The sequence below is a fragment of the Rattus norvegicus genome, chromosome 1, assembly GCF_021556685.1.
Source record: "Rattus norvegicus strain SHRSP/BbbUtx chromosome 1, alternate assembly SHRSP_T2T, whole genome shotgun sequence".
NCBI classification, from domain to species: Eukaryota; Metazoa; Chordata; class Mammalia; order Rodentia; family Muridae; genus Rattus; species Rattus norvegicus.
Window position 1 is genome coordinate 169,961,353 of NC_141534.1, and position 23,591 is coordinate 169,984,943.

Below are 23,591 nucleotides of genomic sequence, written 5' to 3' on the forward strand. Positions count from 1 at the left end.
TAATCACAGGTATAAAGTAATAACATGCCAATTCTTACAGTATCTGACTAACTATAAATGGAGGGCTTCCTGGTATGAGCCAATTTATTATAATGGAAGCTCATTGACTATTAGATTATCAGTAAGCTAGAAGAAATTACCAGTATTTATAGGTGGTAACCTACTCCCCCCCCAAAAAAAAAAGAGATTAGCTAGAATTAAATGAAATTAGTCATAATTGTTTCGGTTTCCTCTTTCTCCTGGGAGAACCGCAAACAGGGAAACTGTCTTTGTGTACATATACAAAGCATCTGCCATCAGGTAGATCCACCTTTCCCTCCAAGGTAGATGGCTCATATTCACTTTCTTATACAATGGTTCTTGAAACATCTATTTCAATACGAACTATAACGGAAGCCTACAGAGCACTGTTAGGACAAAGGCACTTTGTTGTGAACGTTGGATTTAATTGCATGCAGCTGAGAAGACTAGGATGCACTCATGTCATTATTCACGTTTGCATTTATGAATACAGAGCAGATGCCAGCTTATAGAATATAGCTGATCACATTGCAAATCAGGCAATCACCAACACTAATTCTATTCTCAGGAAGAGAGTAAATTTTGACATTTCCCCCAAAACTAACAAGGACAAGTTCAACAGTTGGGGGAAAAGGGGAAAATCACCAGCAATTGTTACCTTAGAGCTTAAGAAACTGTTGACAACAGAATTGCTTGTCTATAGTTTGGTTCTCTGCATCAATGTAAACTGCTTTTCAGAGGACTAAGCCAGCTGGCAGGTGTGTTTGTTTCTAGGGGAAACCCAGGGCAGAGAACTACTGGGGAGAAACAGGTTCATTTCTCTGGTCGGACAGCCGAGTGAGGAGGTAGTTATTCTGAAGAGGTCTCAGGTTAGATGGCTGTGCTCAGTAACTGAGTCGGGGAAGCAGGAAGCAGGAGCTTCTCTGAGATGCAGAGAGCAGCAGAAACACGTCTCCTCCAGGGATGTCAGAACCAAGGCATCAGTGCAGCTTACTACATCACCACACAGGGCAGCCCCATACAGCCTTGAGTGCCATCCTCACTGCTGTTGAGCTTCTTCATGCAGTACTGGTGTATCTCCCTTATGAGCATGTAAAAGGCATCCTTCACACCCTGTCAGGTTTTGGCTGAGGTTTCAATGAATGGAATTCCATAGCTCTTGGCCAGCTCGTGGGCTTGCTTTGTGTCAACTGTCCTTGTTGGCAAGTCACACTTGTTCCCTACCAGCACCATGGGTACATCATCAGAGTCTTTCACATGCTTAATTTGCTCCCTGTAGAGGTTAATATCTACAAAGGATTTGCTATTATTGATGGCAAACACACAGAGGAACCCTTCGCCTGTCCTCATGTATTGTTCTCTCATGGCACTGTACTCCTCTTGTCCAGCTGTGTCCAGTATGTCCAGTAGACAGGTCTCACCGTCAATCACCACTTCTTTTCAGTAAGAATCCTCTATGGTGGGATCATATTCATCCACAAAGTGGTTCTGGATTAGCTGGATTGTCAAAGCACTTTTCCCAATGCCACCTGCTCCAACCACCACCAGTTTGTACTTAGTCATTTCACACCTGCAAAAATCTCGAACTCCGCAGACCCCGCCTCAGGAGGCTTTTGGATTTCAACCTGAGAAGCTGTTGGAGACCGCGAAACCACCATGAACAACCCCCATTCAGGAGCAGCCCTCACAAAATTTCTTAAAAGGTCCACTAGTATGTGCTGGACCATTATCAGTTTTTAATTGCTGTGGGACTCCCATAAAGGCAAAGGCCTGTAAGCAGTGACCTAACATCTTTAATTTTCTCTCCACTATGTGCAGAGGCAAAGAGTAAGCCAGAACAGTTATCAATAGTCACATGGACAAACCGTAATTTCCCAAAGGAAGAAATATGGTTAACATCCATTTGCCAAATATCATTAGGCTATAAACCTCTTGGATTAACTCCCAAATTTGGAGAGTAAATACATGGGGCATACTAACCCCTAATCTTAACTAACACAGGGTTGAGTCCCTTCCATAATCCTGAGGTAAAATCAGGAGAAGGTCAGCTGATCCTGAGGGGATATTGACTGACTATTAGGGCTGCTTGTTCTTTAGTGACTCCATTGTGATACCTCAAAGAATTTGCATTAAGATGAAATTTTCTATGCATCTATAAAGCTTTATCATAGACAGTACTATTGATTGACATATAATAACATGGAGACTGAGTATAAGAATAGGCCAACTCATTGTCTTGTGCTAAGGGGCCGGGTAACATGGAATGTCCTCTTATATGCAGCCAATGCTGCCCTAGCAAAGCCTGTACTTGTAATAAACCGGCACAAATGGATGAAACAGGAGTAACAAAGGCAGTGGTCTCAAAGGGGTAAAACAATCTGAGACACATGCACACTGTCAGTGTATTTGTTACAAGGCTCATCAGAAAACATATCCAAAGCTAGTTGTAAAGCTGTCAATTCTGCTAGCTGTGCAGAACATTTAGGAATTTTTATAACCTCTGCCTTCCCACCAGACACTACTGCAGCGCAGTCACTGGAGGAAATATCAATTAATACTAAACGAGCCCTTTGTAAAGGGGAACTAACAATAATTCATGGAAAAATTACTGAATTCATTTTTTAAAAAGTGACAAATTTTACCATCAGGATAATGGTTGTCAAATTGACTAACAACTGTGCACATTCAAATAGCCCAATCTGTAAGTCCCTGGGCTAAATGTTGTAGCTGTTCCTTGGTATAGGGTGTAATAATAAGATTTGCAAAGGTCTGTAAGCTAATTCTTTGAGCCTTAAACAGTAATTGAGCAACAGCCTGAGGATAACCCATCACTATTTTTTGCAGGTGAAGCTTGTAAATAAACCCACATTAAAGGTCTATCTTGACAAAAAAGTCCAGTAGGGGAATGAGCAGATACAAAAATCAAAAATAAAAGAGGCTTAGAATAATCAATATAATTAAGGTGAGCCTCTTCCAAAGCCTGTTGTACTAAATTTAACCATTCACAAGCTTCTAGAGTTAATTGTCTAGATGAATTTGGAGAGGAATCCCCTTTTAAAACATCAAATAATGGCTTCAACTGTCCTGTGGTTAATTTTAACATTCAGTCGAAGCCAATTTATATCCCTTAATAATTTTTGAAAGTCATTTAAGGTCTTTAGTGTATCTAATCTAATTTTAAGTTTTTGTGGGTGAATTCCTTTTTGTAATAATTCATGTCCTAAATATTGATATGGGAAGTTCTTTTGGACCTTCTCAGGGGCAATCACTAACCATGCAGTGTCCAAATCTTCTTGTAAGTCAATATATGCAGCATATGTCAACAATTCCTATTCATCTGGAGCTGCCATCAAAATGTTGTCCATGAAATGGAAAAAATATATATCTGTGGATATTTCTGCCTCTTAGGGCAGAGATTACATACACCTGACACATAGTAGGACTATTGACCATCCCCTGAGGTAACACAACCCAATAATAACAATGAGAAGGCTTTTGAAAATTTATGGAAGGAATGCTAAAGGCAAATCTCTCACAGTCTTTAGGATCTAGTGGAATAGTAAAGAAACAATCCTTTATGTCAATAACTATCATATGCCAATTTTTTTTGGTATAGCTAAAGGAGAAGGGAGACCAGGCTGAGTAGGTCCCATAGGTATCATAATTTTATTAATTTCCCTTAAATCTTGTAATAATCTCCACTTTCCAGACTTTTCCTTAATCACAAGAATGTGTGTATTCCCAGGGAAAATGGAAGGAACAACGTGACCAGCTTCTAATTGTTCCTGTGCTAATTGATGAGCTGCCTCCAATTTCTCCTTGGACAGGGGCCACTGTGGAATCCAAACTGGATCATTTGACTTCCAGGTGATGGGAAAGGTCTAACATAAGGCAGTTTATTAACAGTGACCCTTAGGATAAATTTCCTAAGCCTGTTTTATCATGAGGATGTTTAATTATTTTTAGTTCTTCACTTACATGTTGTTGTAAAAATATAAAAATAAAAAAGTAAAGTTGTCTTTTACCCTGCTAGCTCTGGCACCATAGTGTCCCAAGATATCTGCTAGATATCTTGGCGGAAACACATCCCCACTCCTCGGCTGCCCAGTGTTTCTTGCTGCCACACACTTTCCTATATTCAAACCCTCACATAAAAGCACACAATAATCTTTGACCCAATTGATAAGACATAATTGCCCACTTAAACATACAAAGCCCGGTACCATCCATCCCTTAGGAACATTAATAACAACCTGTAAATACACAGAGCAGAATCTTAAAGTCACCTGCCATGGCTTCTCACCCTCTCCTCTGTCTCCTCCTTCCCGTCCTAGTCTCCTCCTCTTCCTTCAAACTTCTCTCCTGCCCATCCTTCCTTCTCCTCTAATGACAGGCCTCCTTCTATCCTGTACCTGCCCCTTACCTGTACTTTACAAATTCAATGGGGAGGTGGTTCTGAGGACTGACTAGGCAGCTGTCCTTGGGGCAGTGGAATTAGCATCAAAATACAGATAACATCAGGGCAAAGCACAACACTTACACTGTAAGGTTTGTCTTGTAAATTTTTGCCCAATCCTCTCCCTGGGATGAAGCCTTGTTTTCTCCTCACATTTCATACAGGCTGAGTTGTCAGCACAGCCCCCATATCATTGAGCACATCTCATCCCCACAAGTTAATAGGTATTTGCTCTAAAACAAAAGGCTGAAACCATCCCTCATGTCTTTCCTCATCTCTCCATTTAAGAATCTTGCTCTTTTTTGAGGAGCTATAGCTGTTCCCTCTCATTGTAAGGTGGAGTAAGATATCTCTAAGGGCCAGGCCTTTGGCCAGAAGACCTTAGCTATTACAGTGGTATCAGCTCAGGTATCTAGGAACTCATGTAGGGGTTTTCCTTCAACCCATAGAGTGAGTGTAGAACGTTTCTCTAAAGAGGACACCCAGAATGCTCCAGGCCCTGTGGACCCGAAACCTGATTTCCACAGGCAGATTTAAACACAAGATTGTTAGTGTAAACCCGTGGCAAAAGAGCATATTGAGCTATCCTATTCCCTTGAGGAATAACTACAACTCCTTTTTCTACAGAAACCATGATTTTAACTTCTCCAATAAAATCAGAGTCAATCACCCCAGGAAAAATTCTTATTCCTTTCATCAAGGCACTGCAGCGGCCTAGTAAAAGGCCTATACTCCCTGGGGGCCCATTTGAGGTGTTAACACTGCTCTGTGGAGGAGCAGTGGTCCAGTCCTGTGCTTCCTGGGGTAAGTCCGACAAGGTCTTTGACATGAAGGGATTGGTTTGAGGGGTAAACTGTATCGGGGTAGGTTCTACCATAGAAGTTTTCATAGCTCCATGCACTCTGGTTTGGGGACCATGGAGCAGGCCCCATCTCCCATTTCCCAGAAGGTATAAAGGATGGCCCTTGACATCTTGCTTAGATCTGCACTCATTTCCCCAATAACAGCCTTTATGGAACCGAGGGCATAATCCAGGGCCTCCTATCCTTTTTTTCTGAGGGCACTCTCTTCTAAAATGTCCAGGTTGCCCACACCTAAAACATGTCTTGGTCCCTCCATTTCCCTTCTGCATGGCTGCAGCTAAGACTTGTCCCATCACACAATTCCCATCTACTTTTTTGCACAATTTTATATAGTCAATTAAACTCTTATGAAGTCTAATAGCTTCCTTGAACCATTTATTAGAATTTTCATAAGTCATTGTTTTACCATTGGAAGAGCAGAAACAACATCTCCAAACAACTTCCCAGCCAACTGTAATAATCTATCCACAAATTCCTGGAAAGACTCTGAGGGTCCTTGTATCACCTTGAATAATTGTTTTCCAGCTGCCTTATTAGGCAGTGCCTTCCAATCTCTAACTGCCCCTGAGGAGATTTGAGCATAAAAGGCAAGATCATATTGAATCTGGGCTGGAAGGGCTGCATATTGTCCAGCTCGTGTCAGTATTTCTAGATTTCTTTGGGGGGAATCCTGCTTGCTCCTTAAGTCTAGATAGTTGCACACATTGTTCTTGATATTCTCCCCTCCATAATAGATAATCTCCACCACTCAATACTGCCCTACATAATTGTTACCAGTCTCTAGGAGTCAGATTGGCTGTAACATAGGACTCAAAAAATGGTAGAAGTAAAGGGAGCAAGGGGACCATAAGCAGAGACTGCTTCTTTCAGGTTTTTCAACTCAGTAAAATTCAGAGGAACATGCTGTCTGATAGATTGACCTGCATTGATGGGGTCTGGGACCTCAACAACAAGATACACTGATCTCTGTCCAAAGTGAGGCTCAGGAAAAATTATACCTCTTCTTGGAGCTTTGTCTTCATAACACCACTCCAAGGAAGGATAGGGTTCATAGGCAGGAGGTGCAATAGCTCTCTCTCCTTTAAAAAGGGATTTTGCACTAGCAGGACAAGATTCTGATTTTTTTTTTAGTAACCCTGCACTATTAATCTTCCTCTTAGGAACCTCTATTTTTTTCTTCTAATGTCTCTTCTTCATCCTCCTCTGAGCTTGACCTATGAGAGGCATCATCCTGTGCTGCTCTGAATGTTCTTTCTATCTCTGACATTCATCCCACTATACTAACATTAGTACTCAAGAGAGCATCCCTGACCAATCTCCACAAAGAGAGCGTGTTGACAGGAATGCCATCTCTCTGCAGTGTTCTTTTCAAATCTCTCTTAACTTATTCCCAATCAGGAATATTAAGTCCTGAATGAACAAGCCAGGGACTAGTCTTTTCTAAGATTTTAATAAATTCTTTAGCTGTTTTTACCTTTATCCCCATTCCCTGATGTTTGAGGAAAGCAACTATCTGATCTGTTAGCTGTAAAGTAGAACTCTCGGTTCCCATGGTGTGAAAATTTTCCTTTTCGCTGTATGCTTACCCAATATGTCCCTCCTTCTTTGCTAGCTTTTCGGGAGGACCCCATCAGAAAATTCCTCACTTTCCTGGTCTCAGTGGGACATCCATTTGTCAGTGCTCCCCGCCGACATGATACCAAGGTTTAAGAAAAAACACATAGACTCAGGTCAGTCATGTTAAGAAAAGAGAATGCCAAAGCTTTTACTTGATTCACCGAATATATGCTCCAAGTTCACTGGGGAGAAATCCAGGAAGCACAGTGGAAAACCAGGCTTAAGCCCTCAGGAACAAAGAAAGAGGAACAAAAGTCAGGAACCAACTATTGCCCAGGTGTACCACCCAGGCATGTTGCTTCAGTGACATTCCTTTGTTAGGAACAGAAGGCTTCTGCATGCATTAACAAGGTTTCAGCAGGGGGCAAACACTGAGGGGGCCCCAAGAAGGTCTACAGGAATATATATTTTGTTCAATGGTATAGTTATTTGTAAGTTGTCCATATGCCTTTAAATAAATATTGTCCCTGCAAATAATTTTAACTGAAGTCATTAGGTTGTTTAAAGTAAAAATACATGAAAGTAGAATTGTTAAGAAGAGAAAAATCAGTGGAAATGGAAAGTTAACAAGAGAAAGCAGTGGCATGGGTGACTACAATAAAAGTACACTGTATACACAGATGAAATGTCATAATAAACTCTTGCCTTTAATATACACTAAAAAAACCCACATTTTTTAAAATTGTGTACTAAAACAGAATTAATGAGATTTTCTACAATTGCCCAAAATAATATTATATCTATCTTTTTCATTTATATATACACATTATCACCAAGTCTTCATTGTTGCTCCATAGTTTTGAAGCAACTATTAAAGTCTTGATAAAATCATTAGAAAACCATGGTGGAAGCACACAGAGTGGCCATCAAATACCTAATCATAAGTATAGCTGGTAATGCAAGAGGGATGTAATTTTGAGTTATCTAGCTAAAAATGTGACATAGGGCCACAAATCACATGCACTTCACTGTTTACCAACAGCTGTGTGGATTGCTGGAAAAAACATTCTGGACTTGTAAAGTGGTTTATTATTTATTTATTATTTTATGAATTAAGAAACCAATCCAAAAGAAAGTCCAGAGGTATGGCTTGGAATTGGAATTAGAATGCTTAATTACACCAAGTCCATTATTTTAATTATGCTTCGAGACCTATGTGAACATCACGTTTCAAACTTCCTTGTGATTTCCACTGTCTAACTCTCATGGTTGTGATCGCGCAGTTGGTGACCTGACTCTGGCTCCTGCGGAGACCTGGGTGCTGAGCAGTTAACTCACAGACTCACCATGTTCTTCATAAGCTTACAGTCAGAATGCCCAGGAGACTTCCCTTAACTCCCAGAGGCCTATACTCTGGAGCAGACAGAAGAGACCGATCTAGATAAAGTAGAGGACAAAGAAGAGGGCTCTTGTCCTTACCTTTCAGGGAAGTGTGCTTCTGGTTCTGGTAAGGAAGAGGAACTAAACATCCCTTTGAGAATTTAAAATTAAAGCTTTATTATGTGAAATTAAAGCTAATTTTTGAGTAAGTAATTATGAAAAGGAAGGGGATGCAACTTTGGGCTGTGCCTGTGTCGGGATATTTATGAGAATAAGTGTGTTCATGTGTGTGTGTGTGTGTGTGTGTGTGTGTGTGTGTGTGTGTGTGTGTGTTTGTGTTAGTGTATATTGAATAGTCTGATGGTTAAACACCAACGTTAAGTACCAGGCTATTTTACTAATATTCTGACATTCATAGCATCTCTTTTAATTGATAAAATACCAAATTACAGTAGCGCTTATGATCAATAAAAAAAAAAGCACTACTTAGTGATGCCACAAAGAAAAGATTGGCCTTTTTTTCTTGAGTTGTTTGTAAAAGTGGCTACTACAATTGATTTTGTGTATTTTGTTAGACACCACATCATACCATCTACAATAACTCTGAATCAGAAATTCTTATTTATAATATTCAGTGAACAGGATAATACATTTGATGTCTTATGTTTACAAAGAGTACGTTGCCTGGCTGAACATTATGTACAGATGTTCATAAAGTCTTCTAAGGTCTAGTTTCTTAACTATGGATATTCTAGGAACTTTGGGCAATGCTTGATTATGTACTTCTCAAATCATTCTTCCTTGGATTCCTACAACATCCACTATTGTAGTCTTTCTCCAATTCTCTGTTTTCAATACATGACTCTCTCAGCAATCTTACAGCTCCTAAAGTTTTGTGAGATTCCAATTTGTATTTTTTTACATTTTTTCTTCCCTCCTTGAGGTGTTCAGTTATTTCTATAGCTCCAGGTACCAACTATTTTATCAATGTTTCTTAATCTAATGTTTTGGGGCTGTAAAAAATTCTCTAGCGATCCTAAAGTAAAAGCACATATTAAATGAAATTTAACTAACATGACTTTGATCTTTGACCTATCCTTGGATGTTCCTCATTGCCACAAATTCAAATATTTTATAATTTAAAATTTGTTTTGTAATTTTATTAACTTATAAATTAATTTCCAATAGAGTTTTAAATAGAGGACGGTTTATGTTAAATATATTTGTGTTATTTTGAATATATTTAGAATCATTCAACATTGGATTATCTTGAATCTAGAACGTACAAATTGCAGGATTATATATTGAATCTAAAAATGAAATAGTTGACCTCATTGATACAACCATGTTTTAGTTTATTATATGGATGCATCTTTAATATTTATACTTCAAAGGGAAATTGCATGGTTTGGATTTGTTTCCAAATTTGGACATTTTAATTCAATTGATCATAATGATCAGAGTAAAATAATCCAGTCAGGTTTGGTAAGGGGAGTGTGTTCATTATATTGCTCAAATCATCACACTGCACAAATTGCTTCTAAATAATAAGATGAAAACCTGAACTGTGACCCATAACTGCTTAAACTAGGAAACTTCTCATGATACAACACCTGACCACATGGGTGAGGAAACAAACAAACAAATAAACAAACAAACAAAATTTCACGGTTAATTTCTCAAACTGTGTTAGAAATCAGTGTTTTTACTAAATGATGTTAATATTTAAAATTATTTTTAATGTGATATATATGTGTGTTGATTCTTCACAAACATTTGTAACATAAAAATATACTGGGTAAGAATAAATCTTACTGATATACAATCAAGCTTAAAACAGTCAGACAGAGTTAATCAATTAAGACCAATCAAAGAAGTGGTGCAGATGCTTGAACAACATTTTGTTATTTTCATTTTGATAAAATTATTGATAGATATATAGATGTGTAATAATATAGATATTATGGAGAGATAAAATGTGCAAAATGGAAATTTATCTCTTAATATTAAGACATTAATTATACTTGCATTCTAGCAAGTTGCTTTCTAAATTATTTTCAGTGACTTCTGAGTATTTTGGTAGACTATAAATTTAGACTCTCTTCTATGAAATTCAGAGATTTGTAGTCAACATGGAAATTGCTAAAGGTTGTTTTGGGAAAGTAGTGCAAAGGATTTTGGGAATCTTTTAACTGATCCAAAACACATAGTTGAATTGCCATCAATTAGAAAAGTAGTTAGAACTGTATTTTGCCATATGAAAGATGGTAACATGCTGAGCGATTAACAGTATGTTTGGAAAACTGTACAAGTTGCATATGTTAAATATGTTTGGTTGCAAAGTATATAACTCATTTCTGTAAAACTGAATATCATCTAAAATAATGATTTTTTTTTGTTACATGGTTTCAGATACAGCTCCTGTCCCCACGCATGTCTTCAACAACTCTGAGGTCAAGTATTTTCTTCTAATTGGGATCCCAGGACTGGAATATGCCCATGCATGGATCTCCATCCCCATCTGCCTCATGTACCTTATTGCCATCATGGGCAACTGCACTATCATTTTTGTCATCAAGACAGAGCCTTCCCTTCATGAACCCATGTACTATTTCCTTACCATGTTGGCTGTCTCTGATATGGGTTTGTCCTTCTCTTCCCTTCCTACCATGCTTAAGATCTTCTGTTTCAATGCCATGCAAATCTCACCCAATGCCTGTTTTGCTCAAGAGTTCTTTATCCATGTATTCACTGTCATGGAGTCCTCTGTGCTTCTGATTATGTCTTTGGACCGCTTTCTTGCCATTCACAACCCCTTAAGGTACAGTTCTATCCTCACTGGCAGTAGGGTTGCTAAAATAGGGTTAATTTTAGCCATCAGGAGCACAGCTTTGGTGCTTCCATTCCCTTTCACACTAAGGAAACTGAAATACTGTCAAAAGAATCTGCTCTCTCACTCATACTGCCTTCATCAGGACGTCATGAAACTGGCCTGCTCTGATAACAAGATCAATTTCATCTATGGCTTCTTCGTGGCTCTCTGTACTATGCTGGACTTTGCCTTGATTCTTATGTCTTACATGCTGATCTTGAAGACAGTTCTCAGTATTGCATCTCTGGCAGAAAGGCTGAAGGCCCTAAATACCTGTGTCTCCCACATCTGTGCTGTGCTCATCTTCTATGTCCCCATCATCACCTTGGCTGCCATACATCGCTTTGCCAAGCACAAAAGCCCCCTACTTGTAATCCTTATTGCAGATATGTTCTTGTTGGTGCCACCCCTCATGAACCCCATTGTGTACTGTATAAAGACTCGACAAATCCGGGAGAAGGTCTTGGGAAAGTTGGTTAACTTATGTGTGAGATAGGGACTTGGTAATATAAATAATTCATTATCTGAAAATAGGTACTTACTGGTAGCTGCTGTGTTCAGCATCATTCATGGTGGTTATTATCTGGTGAATTTCTGGAGTGATGTATAGAATTTATAATGAGTTGAAAACATTTCCAGTAACTGTACAAAAATCAGCTGAGAGATATGCTATGATTTAGTGAGGCATAACTAACAATTTAAAAAGTTTAAATAAATCATTTATGTGATTGAACAGATAAATCAGGCTTTAACAAATCGGCAAAATTTGAATAGACTTACTACCTTTCAATTATTATTTATAAAATATTTCTGTAATGCACAATATTTATACCACAAAATAAATCAAATTATCTGGATAGATAGTAGTTATTTGGCAAATATTGAGTAAGAGTTTTAAATGAGAGGATTGAATGGGTTAGGAGTATATACAAGAAGTTTAACCCTAGATATATTTGAAAGTATTTTGGGGAGAAGGGCAATATGTCTGATCTATATTCAAGATAGATTGAATCTAGGAGAGATGAGAAGACAGGTCAACATTCTCCTGTAAATTGGTAACTCTTGGATGAGGAAAGAAGAAGCAAAGTATGTAGATTTTGTTGTTGTTGTGTGTTTGTTTTCTTCTTCACATTTTGAGTGTTATTAAATAAAAATATAACTTATATTAAATTCACACATTTCAGAAAGTACCTGAGAAATTGCTTTAAACTGTATTGTTACTGTTTAGACTTTTATGTCCTAGTGTTAGTGACTTTCCAATAAAATGTAGCTCTTAAAATTAGATTTCTACAGATTACAGAAATGAGTACCAAGATATTTTTCATCAAGTTTATTTATTAACATTTTCATGATATAAGAACTCTTTTAAAGAAAGATTAGTAGCTAGAATTTAAATGTGAAAATGCAGTTGAAAGGAAAGTTAAGGTTGTAAGGTTCTCATGAATTCTATGTAGGGTGCTGAGGCCCCAATTTTGCTTTTATCACATCCAAACTTTTTAAAGATATCAGGGTTTTATAGGATGGATCTAATTTTTTTGAAGATTTCTTTCAAGTGACTGAATATTAAATATAGCATCCTAGAGAAAGCTTGAAACAGGAGGCTATCAGGACTGTTTATCAGTCACTAATGAAAGGTAGAATGGGTCCCTTTGGTGAAGATGACAACACTTTCATTTAGATGTGTATGGAGTAAACATATATCTTAAAAAAGGATCAATCATCAAACTATGAGGATGCCTCATCTACTGAAATGCATCTCTAATGTCCTTCACCCACTTATACCCACTGCTATGTTTGTGGAGAGCTTTTGGGGCCTTTTCTAGAAATTTGTCAGAAATTTGTCATTGGGCTAGGATACGGAAATAGTCTCAGAAAAGAATATTTACATTTGGGGCAATACAAAGCCTGAGGTAAACTTAGCCTAGGAATATGAGTCATTCCTCTTATATTGGTCATCCTGATTAGCCCCTAGAAACAGTGACCACTGGGCTTTGTTTACTGCCTTATAGGGTCTCTTTGTTTGTTGCCTTATTTGATTACTTTGTCTTTGATCTAAAAACTGACCAATTCTTTGAATGTACCTAGAATGGTATAAAAGTGGACTGGGGAAAAATAAAGCTGCTTCAGTCTCAGCACTGGCTGGAGTCATGCTATCTTGTCTAATTGTCTTTTTTTCAATCCCCACTCACTCCCTTGTGACCTTGTTTGGCTTACTGTGCAGGATTGGTTATATGCCCTAAGCTCATATTTAAAAATTTCCCTTTTATAATCTTAAAACAACTTTCAGTAATTTATACTGTAATGTCAGGTCTCCACACATTCATTTATATCATATTAACATTGTCTGACTTGCGTTTTGAACAACATAAATACACCATGCTGCTAGTTAACATGTCTTAGCCTCTATTTGGGGTAAATCCTGAAGTGATGTATTTGTTTTCTATTATTTCATAACAAACTAACATACATTACATGGCTGAATACAATAGACATGTTTTTATCCTACAGTCACTTATCTTAAAATACATAAATTTCACAGGGCTAAAATCAAAGAATAGACAAACCCACACTTCTTTCTGAGGTCACTAAAAAGAGTCTTTTTCCTTACTTTTCCCAGATTCTAGAAATCACCTTCATTTCAGGATTTATGGATAGCCCTTCTCCCATATTCAAAAGAAACAGCCTTGCATCTCAACTGGACTTCAACAGTCTATAGTTCATGTTTCCAACACTGCTCACTGTCAGAAAATCTTCTATGAATTCATATTAATAAAAATAATATCTGGCTCTCAATATCTGTAGCTGTAATTATATCTGCAGAATATCTTTTGCAATGTATAACAGCATACTCATGATGATAGAAGCCAGGATCCTGAAATTTTTGGAGAATGTGTTTTTCTGCTTATTATGAATGTATTTCCTTTGCATCTTTTTCTACCTTTCATATCCTCAGCAGGGAATCACGGTCATGATTGTGATAACAATATTGAAAATAGCACTGCATATGGGTTAGTGAATATCATGTTAATAAACTCATATTAACATGCATGACACATTTCAGAAGGTAACACAATCAAATGACACTAAAATAATTTATTGAAAAGGGAAGGGTTATTGAACAAATTTTTACAGATTGCAATAATTTATGATCTCAATAGAAGAAAGGTGGAATGTTAAATGTTACACATGTATTTAACTTAATTCCATAATATATGTCCTATATCTTTTGGGAAACCTCAGAACATGGGTGTGACTGGGTGCCAATAAAACTTTAAACAAATACAAATCCAAGCTGTCATAATACTATTACAAAATACCCAGGACTTCAGATACTCCCAGGAACTGTCTCAAGAAAATATTACAGAATTCCACAATACTCACGAGAACCTCTGATTTCTAAGTGAATCTGAAGCTTATGAAAAAAATGAAAGAGTCAGAAGCATATAAATAAAAGAGACATTAGACTCATCCCTCAAGACAATCTGCATTCTCATATCAGGAGGTGGAGGCTGACAGTACATTATGTCATGATTTTATGGCAGGTCTGGTTAGAAAGCTGGACTGAGTTGGGACTCTCAAGGTGATTCTGAGTCACAGATAGGAATTAAAACATCTCATCTTCACAGTGCATGCTTTTTGCCTGCAGGTGATGGCACAAGTTGCAAATATCCTCTGATTGCTCCCAAACAAGTGAGAATGACCTCTTTCAATTACTTAGTTACTTTCCCCCAGACATCATAATTATAAAGCAGATAGTTGTGGGTTAGAAATGGATTCTGTGTTAGGTTAAAACGCAATGCAGGGCTAGGGCATTCTCTGTTTCTTCCATCCTCTTTGCTTCCTTCACTTTCACTTTTTCTTCTAGGAGCCATAGAGATCCTTGTACATGACTTAAGAGATCACAATATTCCTCCACAATGATGTGTAAACTCTTAATGTCAACTTTCAACTAAATACCATTATGTGTCTACTCAGATGATATGGCCATTTGTTTCTGTTGCTATTACTAACCCTTGTTCCCAACCAATACCCTTTATTTCCTGGATTGTCACAATAACCCTTTAGCTTATTTGCCCCTGCTTCCTTCTGCAGGCAATTCTGTATATATCATATCCCTGGCATCTTCCAATAACCTTTCCATCTCATTCTGATTGATATTAAAAATCTATCAACAACCTATCTATGTAATACAGAAACAGTAACTTTCTTTTCTTGCTATGCTGTCCATTCAGTGGTACTAGATGCAGTGGTATTTTTCACATGTACCCATTCTAGATTTTCTATCAATCTGGAACCCTTCCATGTGGCCACAGTCTTCTGCCACATACAACATATCCGTGAAATATTTTCTCCTTGGTGAAGATTTTCTTGGCTCTTGTCAAACTGAATCTTCTGGAGCATATTTTACTCAATTTTTCCATATAAGGTGCTCATATGACTTTCTAATGCTAGAAAAGATAAGCCACTGGCAGTGAATGGCAGGGTGGAGGTGACAAGCATGAGAGAAATGCTTGTCCTTAAAAGGGATCAATCAGGAGGGAGGTGTGGTTCCACATTAACTTGTGACAGGGGACTTGGTGTTTAGCCAGTCATCAACTGAATTATGCACTATGTACTGCTGTTCAGAAAATGTCATTCACATGGTTTCCTTTAAGTTATCTAAAATACCCTAGAAGCATTTTATCCAGGCCTATTTTCCCATAAATGTCTCCAATCCAATGCCACAAATCAATATGCATGTCTCATAAAATAACTTTTAAGCTATAGCAATGCATTGGTATAGTTGTAATGCACATGAGTGCACTTTATTCACTCACTTATCTATGACCTTTCTGATGTCATCTATGACTGATCTCTTCTTACTCCCCTCATCCTCAACTCTTCTCAGATACACAAGTGAACAGCAACAGCAAGAAGAGAAATGACAAAAATTACTTCAGACCTGGAGAGATGGCTTAGGCGTAAATGACAATCGCTACTTGGTCATGTGGTCTTGAATTTTGATCCCAACACCCAAGTAACAAGATGAGCCTCCAATAAACAACCCAAATCAAAGCTCTGAGACCTGATGTCCTTTTTATACATAGGAACCTGTGTGCGCACACACATCCTAACTCTCTCTCACATGTATATAAATAAATGAAATTTAAAAGTAAAAAATCATTTGAGTTAATTCCCTAGATACACTGTTTTTTTTTTCACCACAGTTCAGCTTTGCATATGCTATTCCAACAGCCTGGACTTTTAGCCTCTTCCTCCTCTAATGTTCAATGGCCCAGCTTGCACATGTCCTTTAAGATGAGAAATATGTTGTTCTAAAGAAAGGTTTCTTTATCCTCTTTGATGGAAATCAGCTGTCTTCTATGCTATTCACTGTATTTACATTCTACTTTGAGCAACAAAATTAAAATTGATCCCAACTTTAGTATCTTAATATTTTTGTTTACAAAATCCATTAGGATTGGGCTCACAGTAGAATTAATTCCTTTATGATTGCCCATTGGAAAGACTAGAAAAATGAAGCCTGGGATAATCTGAATTACTTTCACACAGAATTGTTGACATTGCTTTAACTAATGGTCTGGTATAAGCTTGGCCTATTGAATGGAAAATCTATATGTGGTCCCCCCATGGGATTTAGTCTTCTTAGTGTAGTGGCTGGGCTCCATAAGTAGACACCAATCAGATCATTTACAAATGAAGTTATAACTAGACCATTTTATTGTTGTTAAGAATTTTCATTTCTTGAGCAAAAAGTAGGAACAGCTATATTTATGCTGCTATTTTTTGTAGTATGATTTAATCACACCATTCTGTATAATATCCTTTTATATCTTTCTGTAAAAGGATAATTGTATAATCAATTTGTTCAATCTTCTTTATTTGTTGAGTAAACAAATAATGATATCCTCTTTCAAGCATGTTCAGAGATAATGCGTTTATGTAACTGGTCTAGTTACAAAAGGCATTGGTTACTCTATCCCGGATCTGTTTGGTCTTGACACTATAGACTATGGGGTTCATCACAGGAGGGAAGAGGAGATACACAAAGCCCATGACCACCTGAACTAGATGGGGCGCCTGCTTCCCAAAGCGGTGGATTACAGACAATCCAATCATGGGAGTATAGAACAGAAGCACAGCAGAGATGTGTGATACACATGTATTGAGAGCTTTGAGTCTTTCAGCCCTTGAGGCAATGGATAACACAGTGCGCAGGATAAGTGCATAGGAGAAGAGGATGAGCAGAGAGTCCACCCCCACTGTAGAAACAATGACGAACATACCATAAATGCTGTTTGCCTTGATGTCTGCACAGGCCAGTTTCATCACTTCTTGGTGGAGACAATAGGAATGTGAGAGAACTAGGGAGCCACAATAAGGGAACCGTTTGAGCATGAAAGGCAATGGGAAAATAAGTGCCACACTACGGCCCAGAGAGGCCAGACCTATTCTGCCAATCACCGTATGGGTGAGAATAGAAGCATAGTGCAAAGGGCGACAGATGGCCACAAAACGATCAAAGGCCATAGAGAGAAGCACAGAGGATTCCAAGAAGGACAAGCAGTGGATGAAAAAGAGCTGGGTAAAGCAAGCATCATGACCAATGTCTCGTGCTCCCACCCAAAAGATGCCCAGCACTGTAGGAAGGGTACAAAGAGAGAGACCCAGGTCAGTCAAAGCAAGCATGGACAGGAAGAGGTACATGGGTTCATGGAGGGAGGGCTCTGTCTTAATGATAAAAAGAATTGTGCAGTTGCCCAGGATGGAAACCAGGTACATGAGGCATAGTGGGAGGGAGATCCAGATATGCATGTGTTCCAGCCCAGGGATGCCACTCAGCAAAAAGGTAGAAGACATGCTCTCATTTCCTAGGGGTCCTGGAGTCATGATAAATGGAATGAATGGGTTCAAAGTCCTGTTCAAAAGCCCGAAATGAATTGCAGAAGTGTTAGTAGTGGAATAAAACTGGCAAAATTGAAAGTAAAAACTGAAAATATTAGAACCAAATAATCCTAGAACTATATGGTTTTTCTGAAGAGATTACTTCAATCATTTTCTGGTTCCTTCTTTTTATTGAAACAGGGTCTCATGTATGCCAGGCTGGCCTCAAGCTTGCTGTGTAGCTGATGAAGATGACACATTGAACTCTTTATCTTCCTGCCCCACCTATCCAGTGCTGAAATTATAGGCATGGACCACATTGCTCATTATACTAACCTCTATTTGAAGAGATATGTTTGTGATCTCACAGGCTCCTTATTAGCCTGTGTAACTTCTAAGAAATAGAGTAGAGAAGTTCCATTAGTGATGAAGCTGCCCTCCACTTTCACTCTGTTCTGGCTTCCAGAGCCCCTCCTTACCCAGAGATTTTCCTACTAAATATGGCATTGCTATGTTCACAGACTAGTTGTCTTATCTCTTGAGCTGAAGCAATCCTTCTGCTTTAAGCTCATGATTTAAAGTTAAAAATGGAAAGTAACATCTCATTTTCTTAGAGTACGGGTTCTGAAGAGCTGTCATACTTTCTGTCATATAGATGATAATTTAGTGACAAACAGTAGCAGTTAGCACAAAACAGAAGGTCCAATAGACCTTTAAAAATACTGATTCTTTAACAATATAACAATCTGATGCTGGACCTATCAATTTTGGGGCCCAATTCTGTGTTTTCCAGACCTTTCTGATCCATAATAAGTTCACATTATTCATCAAAATTAACTAAGGAAAGTTGCTATATAAACTTACTTGTCAAAGACAATAAGCCCTCAATTCCTGAAGCTTTGCCAGTTGAAGACAGTTGAGGTAGGATGAGTCAGCTTTTTTTCATGAAAGGTGGCCCTTTTTAGGTGGCCTATGCTCCAACAGATGCCTGTACAATCATGCACACAAAGACAGCAATGGACTATGACGAAAAGAAATTAAAACGTTGGGAGGGGGATGTGATTTGAAAAGTCTAGGGTTGGAGGAGGAGTAGGGATTGAAATCAAAGCTTAAATCTATCCTTTCCACTTTTTCAAATAAAGGCAATAACTAACTTGCAAAGCTTTCTAAGATTCTAATAGAATTATTTGAAGATTGTTCTTGATAGATAGTAGATGCTTATCAGGGTTATATTTATTTCTTCTTCATTTTACTTCATTTTAACATCAAAAATATAGTGTTTTGTTTCCATTTTTTAGTTGTAGGTCTTCTTCATTTAGAATTTTTAAGCCATTCATTTTTTGAAAAGCACATGCATGTACATAATGTGTTATAATCACATCAACTCCTACATCATATATTCACCCAGCAGTGGAGCTAAAATTCAAATTTAAATCTTCAGAACCAAAATGTTCATAATGAAAACTGAAAAATAGATCAATGATCCGATCAAGGTAGCTGTTTGGAAGCCAAGCATAGGCTGATGCTAAATAAAAATCAACATACAGAGATATCAAACATTTTCCATTCCCACCTTCTATTTGTTATAAGCTGAAGTTACATACTCTTTGGAATTTGAAATTGTTCTTGTTGGAAATGGAGTTGGAGTGGATCTGGGGGAGAGAGGAGGTAGGATGGGTAGCAGAAGGGGAGGGAGGAGAAAATGTGGTCGGTATGAATTGCATGAGAGAAGAATCTATTTTCAATAAAAAATGTTCTTGTGCCGTTAGGCTTCTTAGCCTTGTTGAGTTCTGTGGATTGTATCCTGGGAATTGTGGACCAGGAGGGGTATAAGGTCTGGACTGTAAATTAAATTAAAGAATAAAAAAAATGTTCCTGTCATTGTAAGTGGGTAGCACTGAACAGAAACTAGCAAGCATGATAAGGATAGGTGGGAGTAAGGGGAATAGAAACAAAATGAAACCCAGAGAAGTGAGGCAAAGATAAGCATCTTTTAGGCTGCGTGGGTTTGCTGGGGATTGACACCTTAGTAAGGTAACTATTAAAAGCTCACGGAACCACTGCCAGAATGTGCATTTATCATTCCAGGGAGGTTTTATTGATGTATTATACTAAAAATATTGCTGTAGTTAAGGTTGGGAATGGGAATAGATTTAACCCACGACCTTGTCTCTAGCTTTCCTGCTTAGAGATCTCTTTCTGAAATAAATATTGCAACTTTAATGGCTTCTATTATTGCAACTCTGTGGTCTCTTGGGGAATAATTGTTTCCTGTCACAAGCAATATTTTCTTCCAGCAGGTCAATTAGCTTCCTAGCCACCTTATTTTTGTTCCTTAGAAAATTACTCAGGTGTCTTAACCTTGTTTGTAGACAAAGTGGTGGATGCTGAACTTATGATAGCTCAATTTATCTCAGCACCTCAGTTTTACTCTTTCAGCTTGTCTCTGTTTCTCATTAGTATTCTCACTATTCCCATATAGGTGACAACTCCCTGAGCAGAGAACTTAAATGAGTGGATAGATATGAAGAAGCTCTTATATGCTTTCTGAACTATCTGCTATCACACCTGAGATTTCACAAAGACAGGAAGACCTGGCTGCAGCAGCTGTCATGTTCACCAGACATCCTTGTAGGCTTTTTGGGGTCAGAATCCATTTTTCTGCTTCTCTGAAGCCCAGGGTGAGTTTTTCATGGTCTCTTCTTAGTGCTACAACTGCACATTAAACACATGTCTACTGGAGTGACTCATCACATGCCAAGCTTCAGTCCCGAGTCTGCAGACCTCACACCAAGGCAGAGGGAAGCTGATGCTAGAGGTCATGAACATAGAGAAAGACTGGAGGATAGATACAAAAACCCCTGACTTTAAGTGACTGAGGTGCCACTGAGACACTTACAATTGCTTTTAATCAAGTCCCCACTGAAACTGGGCTCTTGGGGCTCATTAGTTGAGTTTAGAAAGTTTTGCACATCCTTCATATCTCCAGAAAAGCAAAGCAGGTGCTCTTGATAATGTTTTATGTATGCTAGGGCACACTACAACTTGAATATGTTAAATATGGCAATATGTGTGCTAAGGATCGATAAGCATTATAGGATATTTATAAAGGACAGGGTTATTTTGAAGGAGGAATGGAGGAGCTAGACTTAACTGGAGAAAGATACATGAAAGAAGAGTGAGGCAGGGCAGTTAAATAACATAAGGGATGTTGGAAAGGGGGAAACATTTTATAAGCTCATTTAAAATTTTATTGTATATATAGAAAATGGAGTTATTACACATACAGTGATAATATTCCATCTAAGAGCCATAAACTGACAAATACCCAGTGCCAGAAAAGGGAAATCTTCATTCAGTTGTTGGTCAGAGGGGTCCAATGACACTTCAAACAATATAGACTATTGCCATTTTCCTAGGTTACCTCCTAGAATTTGGTAAAGCCTCTCTGAAGCACAACAATGACCACCACCCAGAAAGATACTCTCAAGGGTGTAAAAGCAGTTCTTACACCTTGGGACTAAACAACAGTTATCAAAATGGACTAAAGGTCTGCTCGATGCCCATACTTGGTACTATAAACCTAACCAACTCCAATGGTTGGAGAGGTCGGAGAGCCTACTTCTGCTGCTTTCCTAAATAAATAGAGTTTCTAGCTGTAATCTACATATGAGTATGTCCCTTACCTCACATCAAAGGAGCATTTTTTGAAGCAGTTGAAGGTACTACAGAGATCTATACCTGGTCAAAATGTAGAGAATACATAACTGTAATGTGCCCAGCTCCAACTGGTAATACAAGTCATAGAACTCAGGCTCAGAGGACATTGTGGAAGGTTGGGAAAGATTCTCAGAGGCAGGAATGCTTTCTACTAGATTGTATTTTCTAGACTTGACAGATGATGAACTCATGAAATAGCAATGATCTGGTTGCCCAAGAAAGAGCTGACTACTGAGCACACCAGTTGACATGTTAATGTGCATGAAGAAAGTCTACAAATTTTCATTCACTAGAAGGAGCACTACAGGAGAAAATCAATGCTTCTAGGGAAAAAGTTTTCTTTCTGTGTGATAAACCTGATAAATTGTCTTTCAGCAACTGCTCACTCCTAAACGACTGTACATATGAACAACATTGAATTGACCTAGTAGTAGTAGTAGTAGTAGTAGTAGTAGTAGTAGTAGTAGTAGTAATAGTAGTAGTAGTAGTAGTGTGTAAAATAAAATAATACAATATATAACACAATAAAATCAACAATACAGTCAGGAAAAAAAGGTCATGGATTTTGGAACTAGTTATGAGTTACATGGGAAGAATTAGAGGTAGGAGAGGGAGAAATAGAAATACGGTACATATAGTTCTCATGTCTGAAATGCTCAAAATATATAAATAAAAAAATCACTTGTTTTAGTGAGGTAGCTCAGAGACCAGTACCACCCAACATCATTCATACACAGAATCAATCTAAAGAGTTGGTCTTGACAAGGACAGGAGCAGAATAATCACCAGAGGCCAGTGAGTGTTAGGTTGAATTCAATAGGGGAAAGGCTAGTTAGTGAGATCTGTGCTATAGTGGGACAGACAGATAAAAAGTGGGTTCTTGTGGGGTAGAAGAATAAAGAGATCATCTGGAAACTGAAAAGGAGTTGAGGGTGATATCTCAGTGGTAAAATTCATGCTTGATCTGTATAAGGGCTTGGATCAAAGCTTAGGTATCAAATCCAAACAAAAAACAAAAAATAAAACCAGCATTTTATATGTTGATGAAGGGATTTAAACAATCATTTATTAATCTGATCCTGGGAAAGATGATGAAGAAGGTATTATAGACAGAAGGGTAGATACCATTTCAATGTTTAGTAATTACTCAACTAATTGCATTCAATTCATTGGAGGGGATATGAAGGAATTTTTCATAGTCCCTAGTGCCATTGTAGTTTATTCCCATCTGTTGATTTAGCTGTTCTTTGAATGTGAATGGTTCCTCTGTGGCCATAATCAACTAGACTTTTGGTTGAGCACACTGTCTGCATGTTGGTGTTATGTAATAGTGTTAATTCAAATCACAGTTCCCCAGGTGATCTAGACTTAATGGCCTGTTATGTTTGTGAACTATTGATGTCTTGGCCTTACCTTCACCATAGCAAACTAAAAAACTTGGCATTGTAGATAACTACAAAGGCTTGCATATTTTGTTTATCTTTGTGATTTGTTCCAATTTGATTTCAAAGCTTTATTATACAATAATAATAAAATTCTCTTTCTAATAAAATTAGAACCTTCACATTTAGTCTAGAGTTATTTCAAAACCCAATTACCAGCTGTAGTAATTCAAATATGATATAACTAAGTACTGTAGACAAGGGAGCTTTACAACAGCCGTTTATCTTTCGCACAGTTCTAAAAGAAAGAAATATCCAAGAATAAGGTGCATACAATTTTGATCTTCTAAAACTGAGTTTGTGTGGGTCATCATTCAACAATGGTCCTTACATATTTTATCCTGAGTGAATTCAGCTTTGCCTTCTCTTAAAGTGTTCAAATCACCTCTTCTTAT

The 23,591-nt window shown here is 37.9% G+C and overlaps 2 protein-coding genes and 1 pseudogene across 2 annotated transcripts; 1 reads left to right on the forward strand and 2 right to left on the reverse strand.

Annotated features, from left to right (window-relative positions):
• Nras-ps1 (neuroblastoma RAS viral (v-ras) oncogene homolog, pseudogene 1) lies at positions 426–1,683 on the reverse strand (annotated as a pseudogene).
• Or51a7b (olfactory receptor family 51 subfamily A member 7B) lies at positions 10,680–11,645 on the forward strand. Its single transcript, NM_001000133.1, is given in 1 exon segment — positions 10,680–11,645. A coding segment is annotated over 1 exon segment (966 nt).
• A 5,456-nt stretch (positions 11,646–17,101) lies between these two features.
• Or51g2 (olfactory receptor family 51 subfamily G member 2) lies at positions 17,102–18,040 on the reverse strand. The gene has a single exon (NM_001001280.1). It carries the CDS (start codon positions 18,038–18,040, stop codon positions 17,102–17,104), a length of 939 nt encoding a protein of 312 aa, NP_001001280.1.
• Between the last annotated feature and the right edge of the window lie 5,551 nt (positions 18,041–23,591).

Excerpts from the sequence above, each read along its gene's own strand:
- Or51g2 (NM_001001280.1), bottom strand. The coding sequence starts at position 18,040 with ATGACTCCAGGACCCCTAGGAAATGAGAGCATGTCTTCTACCTTTTTG.